The sequence below is a fragment of the Cydia strobilella genome, chromosome 8 (genome assembly GCF_947568885.1).
Source record: "Cydia strobilella chromosome 8, ilCydStro3.1, whole genome shotgun sequence".
NCBI lineage: Eukaryota > Metazoa > Arthropoda > Insecta > Lepidoptera > Tortricidae > Cydia > Cydia strobilella.
The window spans coordinates 15,248,735-15,267,196 of record NC_086048.1 but is presented as its reverse complement, the minus strand read 5'-3'; the positions used below and the strand labels follow the sequence as shown (position 1 = coordinate 15,267,196).

Below are 18,462 nucleotides of genomic sequence, written 5' to 3'. Positions count from 1 at the left end.
GGTAAATTGGTACCAATGAGATTTTCGGAACTTATGTAGCTACGAAATACCATTTGATATTGATCAGTCGCTTTTCGGTGAAAGAAAACATCGCGAGGATACCGGACTAATCCCGCTAAGGGCCTAGTTTACCCTCTGGGATTCAAGGTCAGATCGCACTCGCTTTTGTAAAAACTTCGCCAATTTTTGGTATTGGTTGTCAAGCTGATTCCAGGTTTCCATGAGCCGTGGCAAAAAGCCAGGATAACGCAAAGAAGATGATGATGAGCAGTAAGTAGGCATTAAATAGCGTCTTTCAGTTCAAAATTATTGGCATGTCTTATAAAACCTATTCTGCCTTGATATTTTGCGTTCTTTTCTGTATAAGTGTTCTTGCATCACTTTAGCCGTTTGAGTTAATTTTACCCATCTCTGCCTCTTTACTGGTCGATGAAATTGAGGCTCACGTTCGTCTTCCACAATAATGCACTACTCGTTCTGTTTATATACTATTGCTCTCAAGCTACGTTGACGCTACATCTCACTATACGAGCCATTTTAATAACGTTTTTATCTACATTATATACCTATTCTTGCATCAGCAAACAATAAGAAATACTGCAATTAATGCTGCCGTTCACGATATTAATCCTTGAATAGCTAACCGATAACAATAGATCGACGCAGGACGCATGTAATTGCCCGAATTAACATTAAAACCACTATATAAAGGTATATCATGACGTCAAAAAATAGAAATATTTCCCGACGGTTTCATAAATGCGGATGAATGTAACTTAGAACCTATAAATTCGTTACGCGAGTGCGCTTCGCACCTACTCACCTACCTATATTGTGATTCGGTCGTTATGTTCTAATGTATGGGGAAGACAAACAAATTATAGCTAGCATTAAATGAAGGTAGTATGATACCTTTGGGTATGATAGCGTCCCCTCCCCCACCCCTAACGCAACCCCCCCTTTTAGCATGAAATATGTCCCGGTTGACGGTTTTTTTTAATTTTTGGGGAAAGTATACTTACAATATAGGAAAAAAGTGTGCGTAAAGCATACCCAAAGGTACCACACCACATTCATTTCAAGCTGTCTATAATTTGTTTATCAAATAACACAATTTGTCCGAATCAATAATACCTACGTAAATACCTACGACTATAACAACATTTTCTTCTGATTTGACAATAAAATGGAATAGATAGACTTGTACAAGTCGCATATCGCTTCGCGTTGTCGCGTGTTCTTCAGTTAGAGTCGAACCAAGCTAAATTTGCACAGCAACAGAGAATTAGCTTACTAAACTTTGACCCGCAAACAAATGCTACATATGTGCTACATCTACATGCTCCGCTAAGTGTAGTTGAAAGTCAGTTACTAAAGCATTTTCATGGCGAGCAAGTCCTCCGGCCTTGTGGCGCTTATATTTTGTCTGTTTATTTTTCCATCTTTTCCGCGAAGCTCGTCATGCGTACATGTTGCGAACTGCAGTGATAGACACAACACAACATCGACACGGAGGCGAATCGACCTGTTTTAACAACAACTTGTGTCATGGAACTTTTATGTACAGCTAACTACCTTATGAACTGTATTTTTATTATAATTGAGAAATCATTCCTAAAACCGGTCATCAGGTCATCACGCATCATCATCTTCCTCGCGTTGTCCCGACATTTTGCCACGGCTCATGGGAGCCTTGGGTCAGCTTGGCAACTTATCCCAAGAATTGGCGTAGGCACTAGTTTTTACGAAAGCGACTGCCATCTGACCTTCCAACCCAGAGGGGACACTAAATAGGCCTTGCTGGGATTAGTCCGGTTTCCTCACGATGTTTTCCTTCACCGAAAAGCGACTGGTAAATATCAAATGAAATTTCGTATATAAGTCCGAAAAACTCATTGGTACGAGCCGGGGTTTGAACCCGCGACCTCCGGATTGAGTCGCACGCTACTTACCGCTAGGCCACCAGCGCTTTTTTATCAGGTCATCACTATATTTTTTAAAACAAACGTGATGTGAATAACCAAAAATGGGTGTCATCACTGTCATCACAGGGACTTCTTAATAGCTGCCGAAGACTAGTCATCAAGAGGTCATAAGTAGAATATTGTTATTGATATTAGCAATGTCGCCGACATATCAATAACAATGTAGAATATCGCTTCAATCCTCACGTCTTTAGCATTTGGTCGAGACAACGAGTCATTCCTTGATATTGCATATAAGTATTTACTGTGATAAAAGGAGTCGACATTAAGATAAAGCACGAACCGTTCTGTCGTCTGACATTTGACATAAATTTTATTTGTCAGGACAAATTCAAGATAACGGACGTTGAACACTGCACCCTGAGGGCAGGAGGTGGCGCGATAGAGTTGGGCATGGGCAAGTGTCGAGGCCGGGAGCCTGGGAGTGGTGGTAGCCGCTCGCGCCGTCAGTACTCATGCGCACGTCAACTCGCGCGCGCGCCGCCCGTCCACCGCGCGAACACTTATCGACTTATCGAAACACCGGAGTGCCTGATGTTCGGATTGGAAAGTAAACAAGTGATGCACCGATAGTGGACGTCGCAGACTCTGCGGCGCCAAACACCCATGTGTGTCCTATCTGTGGAGATAACGTGATGTGACATCGATATCGTGCTTGTGTTATTGTGAAAGTGCAGCTAGTGACCTGTGACAATGTTGAATTGCACCGACCTGGAATGCATCCTGCACCACCACCATTACTATGCGCACCTGCATCACATTCATCATTTGCAGAATGCGCAAGACACAGGTATGTCTAGAAATGTCTTCGTATCGAACAATCGGAAGGCATTCACAATGAAACTGTTTGTTTAAGAAAGCGTTGGTTAATGATAACAATCGGCTGGCTTCTGGGTCTTAAGAATCTTAGGGTTTGAAAGAAAAAAGAAAGAAATAATTTTCAGTAGCTACCCCTACAAGTTGGTGACTACTGACTGGTAAGTAACTACTGAAAACAAATATTGCAGTTGCTATTAGTGCCTTTGAAATTGATGATATAGGTAGATAAAATTGGCAAGACTTTAGGTTACTTGCTGCGTTACATTTTTCTTTAAAAAAATTACAAGGCAACTTTAAAGGAATAAGAGGACCATGACATGACTAAGGCAAAGTTTAGGTACAACTAAAAATAAAGTTGAAGAATAATGTCTTACAGGGAATTGTTTTATCTGACATCAGATTTAGGTCATTGAAGGTCATATGTAAGTAAACAAACGTCAAACATTTCTCATAGGGTCTCTACATATGTCTACGCGGAATCGGCAAAGCCGATAGAAAAAGAACTTATAAGAGCGAAAAAGTCGTCATTCGGCTCGGCTCGCATCGGCCGACGCCTGCCGACGCGCCGACACCTCTTTCGCTCTTTGCGCAGACATAAAGGTTTTTTTATCGGCTTTCCGATTCCGCGTCGACGTCGACATATGTAGGGAGACCATTAAATTCACGTACTTTAGGATTTTGTGGTACTTTATAACTAACTTCGCGTTCGCCAATTTTGATAAGCAAACGAGAACATAACATGCGATGCGAATTATCGTGCTGATGAAACATGTTAGTAGTAACGATATAACGATCTTGACCTTTGAGAACAATCTAAATATGAATTCGGCGCATTTTAGAAGTTAATGGGTGACTGAAACAAGCGTGCTGCAATTGCAATACCAAGCTACATAAATCTATCGTATCTGCCTTTACTAAATTAGTTCAAAATTGCACTTTATTGCATAGAAACATGGTACACAATTGAATTAAATTCAACGCACAGACGGCGGCTATGTTAAGCGCTAAAATCGCAGGTGTTAGAGCATCACGCAACGTCGGTTGTCGGTTTTCTCTCGAGAGTCGAATTGCGATTAGTAAAATAAGATATCGATTCGACATTAACGTAGTGCATCCTTCTCAAACTAATATGAGAAGTATGCACTTGGATTAATATCAAAAGAATATACCTACTTAGTACTTTTTAATGTCAGTACGCCTCTGTTAATTCATTTCGTCGAGCGACTTTGTACTCCGCGCGAAATGTACCAAATATTTTGTTCAAACAGTCGTTTTCTCTTCGCTAACAATATTTACGGAACTTTCTTCTGAAACAAACTAATTGTGTGGAAAACCCCGCCTATGGGGAAAACAGGATATGCATATGCATTATGTATGTATTGCATAGTCGTTATGTTTCACACCTACGTTCGTTATACATATTTTTAAAATTTCACTTTGGTTAATTTACTTTTAAGAAATGCTATAGTATTTTTAAAACTTGAAGGATACCAGCGTACAAATAGATGTCAATTCAATACAATTTTGCGACATTTGGCATTTTTGTTATAAATTGTATGGAGATGACACCTGCCAGCGTACCCTTCCAGTTTGAACAAAGAATTTGCGCAAAATTAATAATTTTCTTTATTTCACCCTTACACAATAATTCCGGGCAATGCAAATCGTTCGTGTTACATGCTCCAAATCACGAAACGAATTAGGACTTAATGAATAGCGATTAAGGCAAATTTGTTAAATAATGAGTTGTGCCATTTGCTATTAACAAATGAGGTAACAAGTCGTCTATTGGCATATAAGATCGAAATATATTTTTTCCTTTTTTATTGTGGGACGCGTGTGTGTGTGTGTGTGTGTGTGTGTGTGTGTGTGTGTGTGTGTGTGTGTGTGTGTGTGTGTGTGTGTGTGTGTGTGTGTGTGTGTGTGGACCTTAATATGCAGATGTCGCTAGTGACGTCGTCACAGTTGCAATGACTAAATTCGCGTTGACTGACGGATGGCCAGCTGGCGCAATTGGTAACGCATTGGACCGGCTATCCAAGAATGTGGGTTCGAGTCCCACGTTGACCAGAGTTTGATGATCATCGTTGATTTTTTCATTGTGATTGACATCTGTATATACAATTTATACTTTAATATTTCTATATGTGGTGACAAAACAAAAACAAGAAACAAAAACACATTTACAATGTTAATAAAGGTGATTACAGGCGGTCATAACACTATAAGCGATTTCTTCCAGATAACTTTAAGACTCTTTTAAGTTCTACATTTCCTGCTACCTAAAGATTGTCTGTAAGAGATCGCTTTTTAGCAATAAGACCGCCTGTGGTTACCTGGTTTTATTTTCCTTTAAAATTTCTTTGAATTTTTATATGTACGTAAAATGTATAGTTATTGTTGCATTAAAGAATATGTACTTTACTTACTTATGTTTTTGATAATGTATTATTATTTATTAAGTCATAAGGAGATGATATTACGGTCATGTCACAATATTTGCAATGCCACGACGAACCAAAATGTATATAGAATTGTGTCACCGCATCCAATAATGTCATTACTTATATGAAACTATTTAAAGTTAAATAGAACCTAACCACTTGTGTAAATAGCCGTCGGCGTCATTTAAAAACATCATTGTATTAAATGATTAACATATTTTAAAAGTTTGTTACATAAAGGTCGGTGCAAGTATTGAAAAGAATTTCCGATATGTACAGTCGAGTTCATAAATATGTATACGTTTTTTCACCTTGCAATAAGCAATGGATTAAGGCGAAGTGTATACATATTTAAGAACTGGACTGTACATTGACTTAATTTTCATTTTACAAATGCACCGTCTGAGTACTAAAAGCAGAAAATAAATATTTCATAAAATAATTTGGTTTGTCCTGACTTGCAACAACAACAACACTTTACTGATCGCAGGTAAACCGTATTCCGATGCAATAAGCATTAGATACAAATGGTCAGCTGTGCTGATGATTCCACTTCGGATTTATATACTAAATATTTGTTATGAAACTACACTCAAGTAATAAACAATTAAACGGGAAGTTACGCTTATTAGAGCAAACTGGTGCTAACTGGATTTAAGTCGTGCCTTTCGCTCGTATATGTATATAGAAAAATAACTTCAGATGTAGTACTAGTACCTATCTTTGTAAGGTATTTTTTGGCTTATGCTGAGATTGCTATCAGAAGTTCGGAATATCTCCTCGCGTACCCTTTCAACAACCGCATGTTTACCGTATCCTCTCAATACATTACACGTTCATATTTAGGTACTTACAGTGTCATTGACGGTTACGCGGGGTAGGGCAGAAATGCCACCAGGAAATTTTGATAAGACTGCAAGCTAATCTACCGTGAAATCATACTTAATCATTCACGCCTTTTATCACAATCAATATTTTTCTCTTAAATTTTATTGTTAACCTTTTATATGTGTGTGGTTGTCAAATATCGTGGGTTCAAACCCCGGTTGTGTTGTATAGAGCAGAAAAACTCATTCTCGAACTAAATACAAAAACATGACAAAAAATTCGATCAATATCCTTATCATATACACAGGTTAGGTTAATCACTACTTGTGACATTCAATAAAAATAGTCAGACATTTTTGTTTTAATTTTGGCGGGTACATTGTGCAATTGTTTTAATACTGTATTATAGTGTAACACTGCAAGAAACAATGGTCGTCTGAGTAGTCCTAGTGCTCTTAAAACAAAAACAAGACGGATTGATCTGCGCAGACGGTGTATGCACCAGTCGTCCTTGTCATTCAACGTGGATCATATTCTTAATAGCTTTAAGAGAACCAGATTTAGCCTGAACCCTCATTTCATATACTTGTTACTAACTTTAGGATCAAGTTATGCTCTGGTAAACAGATGAAGCAAAATGTTTTGGAATTAAGTAGATAGGCAATTAAGTAGTGTTCGAAGTCTTAATTTTTTTAGGTTCTTTGCTTCCATCACTTAATCGCTTATTTGTAGATGAAGTAAAAATATATTAACCTTTATGCTTTACTAGCCGCGACTTCGTCGATGAGGGCCGGTTGCACCTACCGTCTGTCACTGTTAAAACATTCGCTATTAAAAGTTCCCATACAAACTTACATAGTTCTCTGCTGAGTCCGTCGATTGTGGTTAGTGTAACTGGCCCACCCTCTCCTCCGTTTCGTACTAAATGCAATTCCCTTGCACCCCCTTTTTAGAGTCCCGTACCCAAAGGGTAAAAATGGGACCCTATTACTAAGACTCCGCTGTCCGTCTGTCTGTCTGTCACCAGGCTGTATCTCATGAATCGTGATAGCTAGACAGTTGAAATTTTCATAGATGGTGTATTTCTGTTGCCGCTATAACAACAAATACTAAAAAATACGGAACCCTCGGTGCGCGAGTCCGAATCGCACTTGGCCGGTTTTTTTATGATTTAAGTTACCATGGGTACCAAACATTGAGATTCGTCAAGTTTATGCACGACAGAGGAATACCACACATACGAATTGTCACATGTATTATAATAGTATGTATTAGTAAGTAATAAAGATAATGATAGATGGATAAATTATAATGAATAAGGTGCAATGTGTGTAAATGATCTTTGACGTTGCCAGGATTGAGTATAACAAGCCTGATTTATTATCGGCGAGGCTAGAGCGACATTAAAATTGATTAATGACTAGGAAAATTTAAAACTTGGTAAAATTGATAAGGTAGTTCGGCTAAACGGAAATGTATACGTCGCCGTTGACCGACCGTTTAAATAAACTGTGATGCAAGGAAAATATCGCAAGGAAACAGCTGTAATCCTAAAGATCCAGTTATCCTCGGGGGTAGGGTAGGAAAAAGTGACTCAGCTCGAACAGTGGCTCAGTCGCCCCAATATCCCAATATAATGGAATTAGGTTGAGTGAGCCACTGTACCCGGCAATTTTTTTCCGAGCCACTGTTTCCTACCCTACCCTACATATAATGAACTCATGAGTCCCGGGGAAGGACATAGGTAGGATAGTTTTTAAGTCGGAAATCATCCCTAAAGTGAGTGAAAAGGGGGGTGAAATAGAGAGATTTAATTAGTTTCCTGATAATTGATGTCAAGCAATTAAGCTTATGCTAAAATTGAATGATTGCTATTACACTTTATCCAGGCGCTACACTTACTCTAGCTGCTGTTACTGATTTCACGCAGACGAAGTCGCGGGCAAAAGCTAGTATTATAGATGCGAAAGTCTGTCTGTCTGTGTGTTACCTCTTCACGTTTAAACCGCTGAACCGATTTAGTTGAAATTTGGCATATAGTAGATCCCGGAGAAGGACATAGGATAGTTTTTATCCCGAAAATCAACCCTTAAGAGGGTCAAAAGCGGGGTGGAATTGAGATAATTAATTACTTGCCTGATAATTTGTGTAAGCAATTATGCATAATATGCTCAAATTGAATGATTGCCAGTAGACTTTATCCAGGCGCTATTCTTACTCTAGCTGCGGTTACTAAGTCCACGCAGACGAAGTAGCGGGCAAAAGCTAGTAAGTAAATAAATGCTGTTAGATGCAACCGGGAAAGGGCTAAGGTTAGTAGATGAAGCATTCTTATAATTGCCTTGTTTTGTCAACAAAATAAACCGCAATCAGTATTTTCCGTAGTTAATGTTAACTCTAATAATTTAAAGTCTCTTATCTTGTATCTTGTAACCTGACAGAGGTAATTAATTGCCGTTTAAAAGGTCATCTCTGCTATATTTTTTACTTATAATTTAAAAGAGTATAGAATTTAATTTAAACGATGTTTGTTGTTTATAAAATATACCCTAGAGGGACATGTTACTAAATTCAATCATGATAGGCAAGTTTTAAGCGCTTTTGTGAATAATGATTGTGCAATTTAATTAATTATAAAAATGCTGCACGAACTAGGCGAGTAATTGTGACCAATGTTAATTGTTGCTCATTATTAAACAGATAGACAGACGGACAATAAGGGTGAAGCTATAAGGGTTAGTTGACAATGATACCCTAAAAGGTCAAACATGTGCATGTTTATTATACCTTTATTTTAAGGGTTTTTACAATATGTATATAAAAGTAAAATATAAAAACACATAAAAAATTATAAAAAATACATATAAGCACATTATAAAAAACCTACCCTAGGGTGCTACCAGCAGCGGGGCAGGGCCCAAGCTGCCGGTGGTCAGGGCCGCAGAGTGAGGAGCCGTGTCTAAAATTACCGCCTTCTGCATTTGACCCTTGATCCAACCACCCAGCGAGAGTCTCTCTAGGTATTGGTGATTATTATTATTAGGAGCCCATAATGTCCCACTGCTGGGCAAAGGCCTCCCCCCACTTTTTCCAGTCTTCCCGATCCTGTGCAGTCTCTGGCCATTCCTTTAAAAAGGAGTCTGACTCGTCTCGCCATCGCCGACGTGGTCTGCCTAATCCTCGTTTTGAGCTGGGCTGCATGCATGTTTATAAATCAAAAATATGATTGGTAATAGGCAAGGCAAGTAAGTAGGTACATACTCGTATTATGTGGTTGCGCAATTAGTTTTTCGTTGAAGGAGAAGATCATGCGGGGAATCTAAGTTGATTAATTGACTATTATTTTCTCATATCCATATACTATGATGGGGCTCGTGGCCCATATTCTTTTATGCATGAATGAGGCCTGTATCCTACTAGGAGGTATTTATTTAGCTTATTTTAAATAGTCTTCCCTTTGGTTGAGTGTGGCAGCGAAGTAGTTTTTCGTCAAGAACAATAAGAACGGCGTGTTCATAATTTATATTCCAAATGTACTTACTAATTTTATTGCTCTTGAAGTAGGTATACGTGTCTAGACGACTCAGACGATAAAATGTATAAATTATGATTTCATTTCATTTCACCTATTTTACCGAATTCAAGAATTCGAAGGTGTTTCTTAGTTCTTAGTTTTTTATGTATGTTCTCCGGTTTCTTGTAGAACGCTGAGAAGTTTGGAAAATCAGTTTTTTGTCTGAAATGGCATACTTATCATTTGTCACCAGGTCAGGCTCTGATGAGAGGATGCTAGAAAAATCCAGGGAATGGTTATTTGTATATTTTTTCTCACCAAACAACATTAGGTGAAGTGAAACTGCTAATAAAGTCCATGAAATTATGTCATTGTTTTGTAAGCCGCTTCTTTTTTGTTAAAAGTTTACTTAACACAAGTTAGTTAGTATCATATGCTAATTGTTCTAAAATGACGGAACTAGCGTAAAATTGGGGCCACCATAATGAACATGGCAAAGAAAGCAAATGTTGTAACCCACACCAATGTAACTCGTTAATGTTTTACCTCGTTGGGCACAATCTTAGTTTCACATTGTAAGTATAACACGCGGCACTCAGTTTTAATAGTATTTATATGCATATATTTACTTACACGTCAAAAAGAATTGCAAATGTAAATGAATGCCTGTCTGTAACAAAATCTGGAATATAAGGTATCCTGAAAAAAGCATGGGCTTAGTGACTACTCCGTTCATAATAAAAAAAAAAATCAAGTTAGGTACATGACATTTTACTCGTATTTTATGTCACGATGGCGCGTAATGAAATGGGATAATAACTACAACATCACATAACATGTATAAACTGTGATACAGGTTTAGGTTAGAAACATTGTGTTACTGTAGTATATGAAATAATTTATAAAGGGATCCATTACCTAATATTATTGCAACAATTGCAAGATTTGTTATTAATTAAGGTATAGTCTATCCGCTTTTCTAAGATCAATTACGTCATGCCATGCATAGTAAATGTATGGCGAACTTGATCTTAGAAATCGGACAGGCACTCACAAAATCGAAATTGACTTGACCATGTCGTCTTCGAATGGTGGTGTCTGGTGTCTAATTGGGTAAGTGCAACCTTTTCGAAGGACTTGGCAAACGATATTAGTGTAGAAGCGCATGCGTCGTTACGATAAAATTCCAATATAGGTAAATATGACATTTTTAGTGTTGATTTCTGTAGAACTTCTTGTTGAAACAACTGCAGGTTAATTTGTAAACACTCACTGGTAGTCTGTCTGGTCGCAAAACTCGCAAAATCATTTATAAATAAAGTATAAAGCTGGCCATACACACTAGGGTATGCCTGCGCAAGTGCGCAGTGCGCAGTTTTGCCAACGTATGTATAACCACAGACAATATAACTCCGTAGTTATATTGTCTGTGGTATAACGTATGTATGTGGCATTCGACTGCGCAGTTTTCTAACCAGCTTCGTGCAGGTGAACTGTACAGGTAATATTGCGCAGGCGTACCTAAGTCTGTATGGCCAGCTTAAGTTATAGTTATTCGTTGGCCTTACAAAACAGCGCAGTTATATGAAGGAAACGTGATAGTTGACATCATATCCTGTATCCAATCCAGTTCAGGTCGGTTAAGTTAAGAAACGTAACGATGCTAGCAATATTATTATGTCGCGATTGCCTCTTGATTGATTCTTTCAAGGAAACTTCGTATTATACGATTATAAAGCTGATATGAAGATATGAAGGCAAAGTGAAGTCATAACATGTGATAAGTTCGCGATCTTATTATGTTTAAGGTTAGTGTTTCGCATTGACAGAAATAATCGCAAGATCCTGGTCCTGTTATTAGGGGGCACTTTAGTATTGGTTTCGGAAAGGCTTTTAAATGCATCTTATACCTAATGTTAGAGCGTCTAGGTACCTACATGTAGATAAAATGGTCATAATGTGCTTACCTACTACTTATTTATTATATTTAACTATATGGAGCAATTATGCTACATTAGTTAAGGATTACATAAAATCACTGCAAAAAGGGAAATTTTGCATAGATTTTTTTATAAACAGTGTATCGCTTTTGGGTGTGTAGGAGCTAAAGATGTCTCTGTTCAGCGTAAGGCCTATAATTTAGTATGTAAAGAGGCTCATTGCCATGCCATGCCATGGAACTAGATTAAGCCTGATCGTAACGATAGTTATGATAATCTGTGGAGAAATCAGGCGTAATTGTTTTCATAGGGTCCCGGATTGCATCTTATTAAAATGTATGCACACTGAACACATGGCACAATATATGAAACCATGTATTTGTTTATCTCTACATATACGAAAATCGCAACTAAATCTGTATTTTTCTAAGAACAATACTAATCGAGTCGGACTCGCCCACCGAGGGTTCCGTACGTTTTAGTATTTGTTGTTATAGCGGCCACAGAAACACATCATCTCTAAAAATTTCAACTAACTAATAGCTATCACGGTTCATGAGATACTGCCCGGTGACAGACAGACAGACAGCGGAGTCTTAGTTATAGGATCCCGTTTTTACCCTTTGGGTACGGCACCCTAAAAAGAAAAAAAACCACATAATTTAATAGTTTGAATGGAATTTGCGATAAACATCTTACTGTCGTAAATAGTAAAACAATAGTCTTATTTTCTTTCCGTTTATATATGACAAACGTCTTTCTGGTTATAAGGCCTAGTACTGTTTGAGAATGCACTGCCAACTCCCAGTACTCGACTCTCGTTCGATGCACATAGCTTTCGAGTCAACGCATTTTAAACTTTCACACTATGCAATAAAGTCCAAACATAGGAATGTGTCTCAAGTAGTTAAAATGTAGCATATAAGATGTTTACAACTCGCATGCCTACTTACATTGCCTTTGATTACGGAAATCGTAAATGCCTTAGATCTGAACCAGCACTTACAATGAACTAATTTACTTTCCTGCTATTTTAGAATCAATTTAGTGAAATCGATGCTAAAACTTGAATATTAAGGTTTAAAGTACACTGACAAGTTTATCTAGATAATCTTATGTCTTACTTACTATCTTCGAAAGTACCAATTGAGAATCTTTCGAAACTTGCACTTAGCGTAATAGTGTTATTGGAGTAATGGAGTTAGGTATTAGATGACATATTCCTTTTACATTTACACTTTTATTAGACTTCTATACTCTCGACTTAAATGTCGCAAGTCAAATGGGCTCATTCTGTAACAAGCGACATTCGACTTGAGGCTTGCCTGCGAATAAACTTACTACTTGTGATCGATTCAAACTAAGATCTGCACAAAATTTTTAAGGATATGAAACCAAATATTCCATATCTGTAAGGATCTCACAAACCAGATTTCAAACTTTAACTGGTTCCAAAATAATAAAAACGGGGCCCTGTTAAGATGCCCTATAAAAAATATATCAGACAAATAAGGAAAAGCAACACTGGAATCCAGGAAGGATCGACCAATTTTTTATTAGAAATTGTTTTTAGTTATGTTCCTGAGTGAGAACTGTACAATTTACTCTCGCGAAGCATTTAATAATGTTTAGATTTGAACCAGGGGATGTCCAAATCATCACTCGTGCATTATAATTTCGTAGCTATTTTTATCTCTGCTTTCTCATTTCTTCATTTAGATGCATGTGAACGTCTAATCATAGCCAATTAATGCTTTCGACTCTTGTCAGCTTGTCAATTGTTTAAACAATACAACTCACTTGTGGTTCGACCTTTGTGTTGGTGATAGTAGCGAGATTCGTGTCAGTAGTTACACAAGCATTCGTATCAACGTCAAAGATATGTATACAATCTTCGCTTTATTCCAATTAAATAAGGTGCAAATTTGTTAACATATCTTTAATGCCGACTGTGACTATCTCAGGAGACAAAGGCAGTAGTGTAAATGAGTTACAAATGTGGTTAGTGTATTTAGTATCTGAGGTGAGCGGAGCTGTTTATCTGCCTACAACTTTTATATCACATTTATATGAAGGTTTTGCAAGTGTAGGTACACTTAAAGTAACTCGTTTATAACATTTAGTGCAGCATTTCTGGAAAATCCCAGACTAAGACCTAGTTTTGGGCTGGAAATTTCGTAAATTATAATAGCTGTTACACTAAAATGAGGACTTCCAGCAAGTCTTACTAACAGTAATTATGTAGCCTGATAATAACAATTCGTCTATTTTCTTTCGGCCAGTATATACGCCGTGATAACAGGGCGCTTCTTATTGACATACGAGAAAGTAGTACCTTTTACCTGAAAACGTTACTTACAACTTTTACAAGAAAAAGTAAATGCTTATAAATAAATAATAATAAATAAATAAATATTAGGTTCGTATTAGGCTTATGTTTGTAAACATTTGGTAATGTATAATTATCAGCTCAGGGCTTGACAAGCGTGTCTCTAGGCAACAGCGTCCACTTAGGGCCACCCCACACTAGCGTTTTTTGAGCGTCAGCGTTCAGTCAACTCTATGGCTGTTGCTCGACGCAACGTTAGCGCAACTGCGCAGCGACGCCATTTTCCATAACGCTAAGTAGACGCCAACGCTCAAAAGACGCTAGTGTGGGGTGGCTCTTAATATCAGGCGAACGCACGCCTGTTTGTCACTGAAAAAAGTAGAGATTTACTACTTGGTAGATGCCAAAGCTTTGTAACAGGTACTATAGAATCCATAGTCCGTTCCCAACAATTTCCATACTCGTACTTATTATACATATAGTAGTGATAAAGTTCAATGCCTTAGAATAACCTGTTAAAGTTCAGGGTATTCATGAGCAGTGAACCCTGTTTTTATCCATAAAACATGACCATGATTATTGTAAAGGGTAATTAAAATTACCAGAAAGTACCTAGGCGATTAATAGTACATTTCGATGCTAGTGCGGAAAGTATGTCATTACTTCACGAGTACCGAGATTCAAGACTCGGCACGAGTGAAGAATGACATACTTTCCGCACTAGCATCGAAATGTACTATTGCTTAAATAGTTGAAGGCTCATCATATACTTATGATAGAAACAATTTATCACAGCATTCACAGCACAATATATAGCCGTTTGTAAGCCTTTTTGGGCAGGGCATTGGGTATACTTAATTGGAAATTTTGGAAGATTGTATTTAGATAGGTAGGATGTTTTTCTTACATCAAGTAAAATGGACTTAAAAACTACAATGCAGCGAAACAAACCTGTAGAATGTTTTATGTAAATGCACTGTTATTTTTGCTCTTGTTCATTTTTCTTTTACAGAATGTAATCAAGTATAATTGGTTTGTTTAAAGGTCATCCTTTTTACTACATATAGGTAAGATCACTTTAATTTCGTCCTGTTCGATTTCTTATTTTTTCTACATCTCTGTTTCGAGTGCAATACAGATAAGAAAAGTTAGCCCATTTCTTAAGCAATTATTTCATAATCGGTAAAATAAAAGGCTAGTCAAATTTACGAGATTCACGATTATCTTTAGTCGTGACTATTGGATTTAATGCTGCAATATTTCAGCAAAACAAGTTTAGTCACTATAAAAAAGGCGCCGGTGTTTTTTCTGAACATTACTTATTAAAAATAACTATGAATATTTATTGACAATTTACTTACTCAATTAGTTGTAACTCAACTGATTGTAATAACGGGTTATGAATTTGATCTGGACTTCTTATGTCTTCAATCAATCTGTCAGCGTCAAAAGTTACGTTTCTGGCTGAAGAAAAGTCATTTTTTCACCTGTAAAATCTATGAAATCCTTGGTTATGAAATCGGTTTCCTCACAAAGATATCTTTTCCCAAAAAGTATCAAAAAACATCAAATGATACCTCAGTGAAGCGGAACTCTGAACCTCTGCAAAACTATGCCATTCATTGCCAAAGAAAGTTTTTGGTTACAGGTTACAGGCTCTCTTTCTGTTCATTTAGTTATATATTTAAATAAACCTGACCTACATAATACCTTATTACCAATAAATTATGTCTATGTCTATATACATAAGCAAGATATAGAGTCACTTTGAAATGAAAAAGATTCAATTTGGTTTGACACTGCAGTCAAAATGCTCCGTGAATTAGTCAGTTATGAAGAAACCCGACTCGTAGCAGTCTCGAACGTCTCCGAATCGGCGCAGGCCGGATCGAGACGATTACATAAAACGACAGTCAATTGTGACGGCGAATTATATTACCAGCGCACTTGACCCTGCCAAGCAAAATATTCCCATACGTTGAGCACGCGTCGGCAATTCTAGTTCTCTGTATTACCAGTATATCTTGATCTCAACACCCGTAACAATTATGTGTAGCCTTAGAAGGCAGTTATACAAATTTCTATGACCATTCGACTCGCCCGCGCTATTTAAGCGATTGTAATGCCGCGACAGTTATTAACTCGTTGGTACGAATCAAATGTGCGTAGGCGTGGCGAATTCCAAATCATGATTAGATTTGAACCAATTAACGTTCGTGCGTTGATTTAATCATGTGTGAGCAATTACTTGATTAACATTCTTGAGGACCTTGTGCGGAGTCTGCTCGGATCATTACTGTTGTCAGTGATGACATTGTCGTTGCCACTAGAACATAAACAGAGAAAAATCATTTTTTTACACCAATTGCTTTAACTTCTCAAAAGGGATAAGAATAGGTGTGACTGACTCCTTTTTCAATACAGCGTACGACGACCATCGGCAAGGCAAACTGACGAACTACTAGCGATCGACTGGTCGTTGTAGAGATACTTGGGAATTTTCTTTCTACTTACTGGCCATGCGCGAATTACTCTGAACTCTGATAGCCCTATCAGAGTTCAGAGTATATATTATTGAAATGAAATGGATACCTAAGTAGGTGTAGTGAGGCAAGTGCAAAATCAAGATTTTGCAGGAGAGCGGTTCAAAGGTACAGAGGAACGTAACTTCCTTATTTGTTAATGTAGTTCTATGAAATTCTGGATTTAGCCCTGCGAAATCTCTTAGATTATGCCTGCATTACCTAACTATTCCATATAACTATTACGTGCACGATTCAGTACACGTCGAAATTTGTCAATTTTTACGATAAAATTTGATTTAAAGTAGAATTATATGTTACCTAATTATCAAAACAGTCAAAATTTATCAAATAATTGTAATTTAAATTGTTATTATCAGTTTTTTTACCACATCGATCCAATAAGTTGTACCAGTATGCCACATTTTTTACCCTCTTCTGCGTTAACTGTACCGCGTACAGTGGTGCAAGTGACTTGCCTCAGTATACAATGTCCAAGTATATAAAATGATGTTAGTTGCATTCATATACGTCACTTTATTTCCAAAACTAATACGAAATTCAGCATGAAATTTCAGTGGAAGGTAAATATTGGTATTTTAACCATAAACATGTACAAAACGTAAAATCATAAAATTGTCACTTGCCTCAGTATACTTAGGTTAGGAAGTACCGCAATGAAACCTTTCCTTTTTGTAAAAAATGGGTGTACTACATCAAATATATTATTTTATAGACAGTACCTAAGTATCTCCACTTTCAGCCTATCCCAGACCTGTTGTTGTAATAAATATATGTAAACTTTTAACCAGGCTTACCAGGCTTGCGCATAATTCTTGCTCATAGCCAATTGTATAATTTATTTAAGTTAGTTCACCATAAATGCATTTCATAACATACACAAACATAATAACTCAGACTCGGAAAATAAATGAATTATTCAATTATGTTGTAGTAGCGTGAAATACTCGCTTTAGTAATTTTCTGTCGGATGCGTCGGTAAAGTGAAATCAAAACTGGAATCCTGTCATGGCTAGAATAACTTGTACATAATTACAAATAAATGTATATTCGATGTTCACCTAAGTAAAAGTGATTTTACAGAAAATATTGCAATTGATTTTTTTTCTGTACAATAGAATTAGATTTTTATTCTTATAATATAAAATTACAATATAAATTACCCTAAATTAATTTATACGAATTTATAATGCACGTACTCTACCCGTATATTACAGTTAGTTTGATAACGAGTAAATATTTTTTCACCACAGCTGGTACAGGCTCTCTTGATTGTTCAAAAAGGTATGTAGTGATTAACTTACACATGTGTGTGTACAAAAAACCGGACAAGTGCGAGTCGGACTCGCCCACCGAGGGTTCCGTACTTTTTAGTATTAGGTATAGCGACAACATAAAATTAATACATCATCTGTGAAAATTTCAACTGTCTAGCTATGACGGTTCATGAGATACAGCCTGGTGACACACATACTGACAGACGGACAGAGGAGTCTTAGTAATAGAGTCCCGTGTTCACCCTTTGGGTACGGAACCCTAAAAATAACGGTAAACTAAACAGACTAAACACTTGAAAGATAATATAAGTACACACTAAAAAATAACTGCCACATTCCTAACAGCTACACAAAACCGTAAGTCATTTCTCGTATAGCCAATAATTATAATAATAAGTTGTTTAAACATTCTAGCTGGTTGAGGAGTTCACAAGTCAATAGACTGTATTGCTTGGAATGTCTGAAAGAGTTTTGTAACGGTAAATTAATTGACAATGTATAGGTAAACACAGTGGCGGATTTGCCTTAAGGCCAAGTAGGCCCGGGTCTAGAGCGGCCAGATATTCCGGGCGGCAGTCTACCTACGAGTATATGATGATGATGCTGATGGTTGCTAAGAAAGGGGCGGCTTATACTTACTGCCTGGGGCCTAGAGCGGCCAACAACTGCAAATCCGCCACTGGGAAAATATAATATTTATGAAAAATTATGAGTTTAAAGAATATTGACGACTGTCATTAGTACCTATTGAAAAAATTTAAAATACCTAAAAAAATATTCAAC

At 37.1% G+C, this 18,462-nt stretch overlaps 2 protein-coding genes across 3 annotated transcripts in view; both read left to right on the top strand.

The window, feature by feature from the left end:
• The window catches only part of LOC134743793 (uncharacterized), a 427,044-nt gene that overhangs the window by 61,307 nt on the left and 347,275 nt on the right, over positions 1–18,462 (top strand). The window lies entirely within an intron of this gene.
• Positions 2,472–18,462, top strand: part of LOC134743784 (uncharacterized) — a 287,723-nt gene continuing 271,732 nt past the window's right edge. For both annotated transcript variants that reach the window (XM_063677440.1, XM_063677439.1), the window contains exon 1: positions 2,472–2,775. In XM_063677440.1, the coding sequence (XP_063533510.1) occupies positions 2,679–2,775 (97 nt within the window). In that variant the 5' untranslated portion in view covers positions 2,472–2,678. The remainder of the gene's footprint in view (positions 2,776–18,462) is intronic.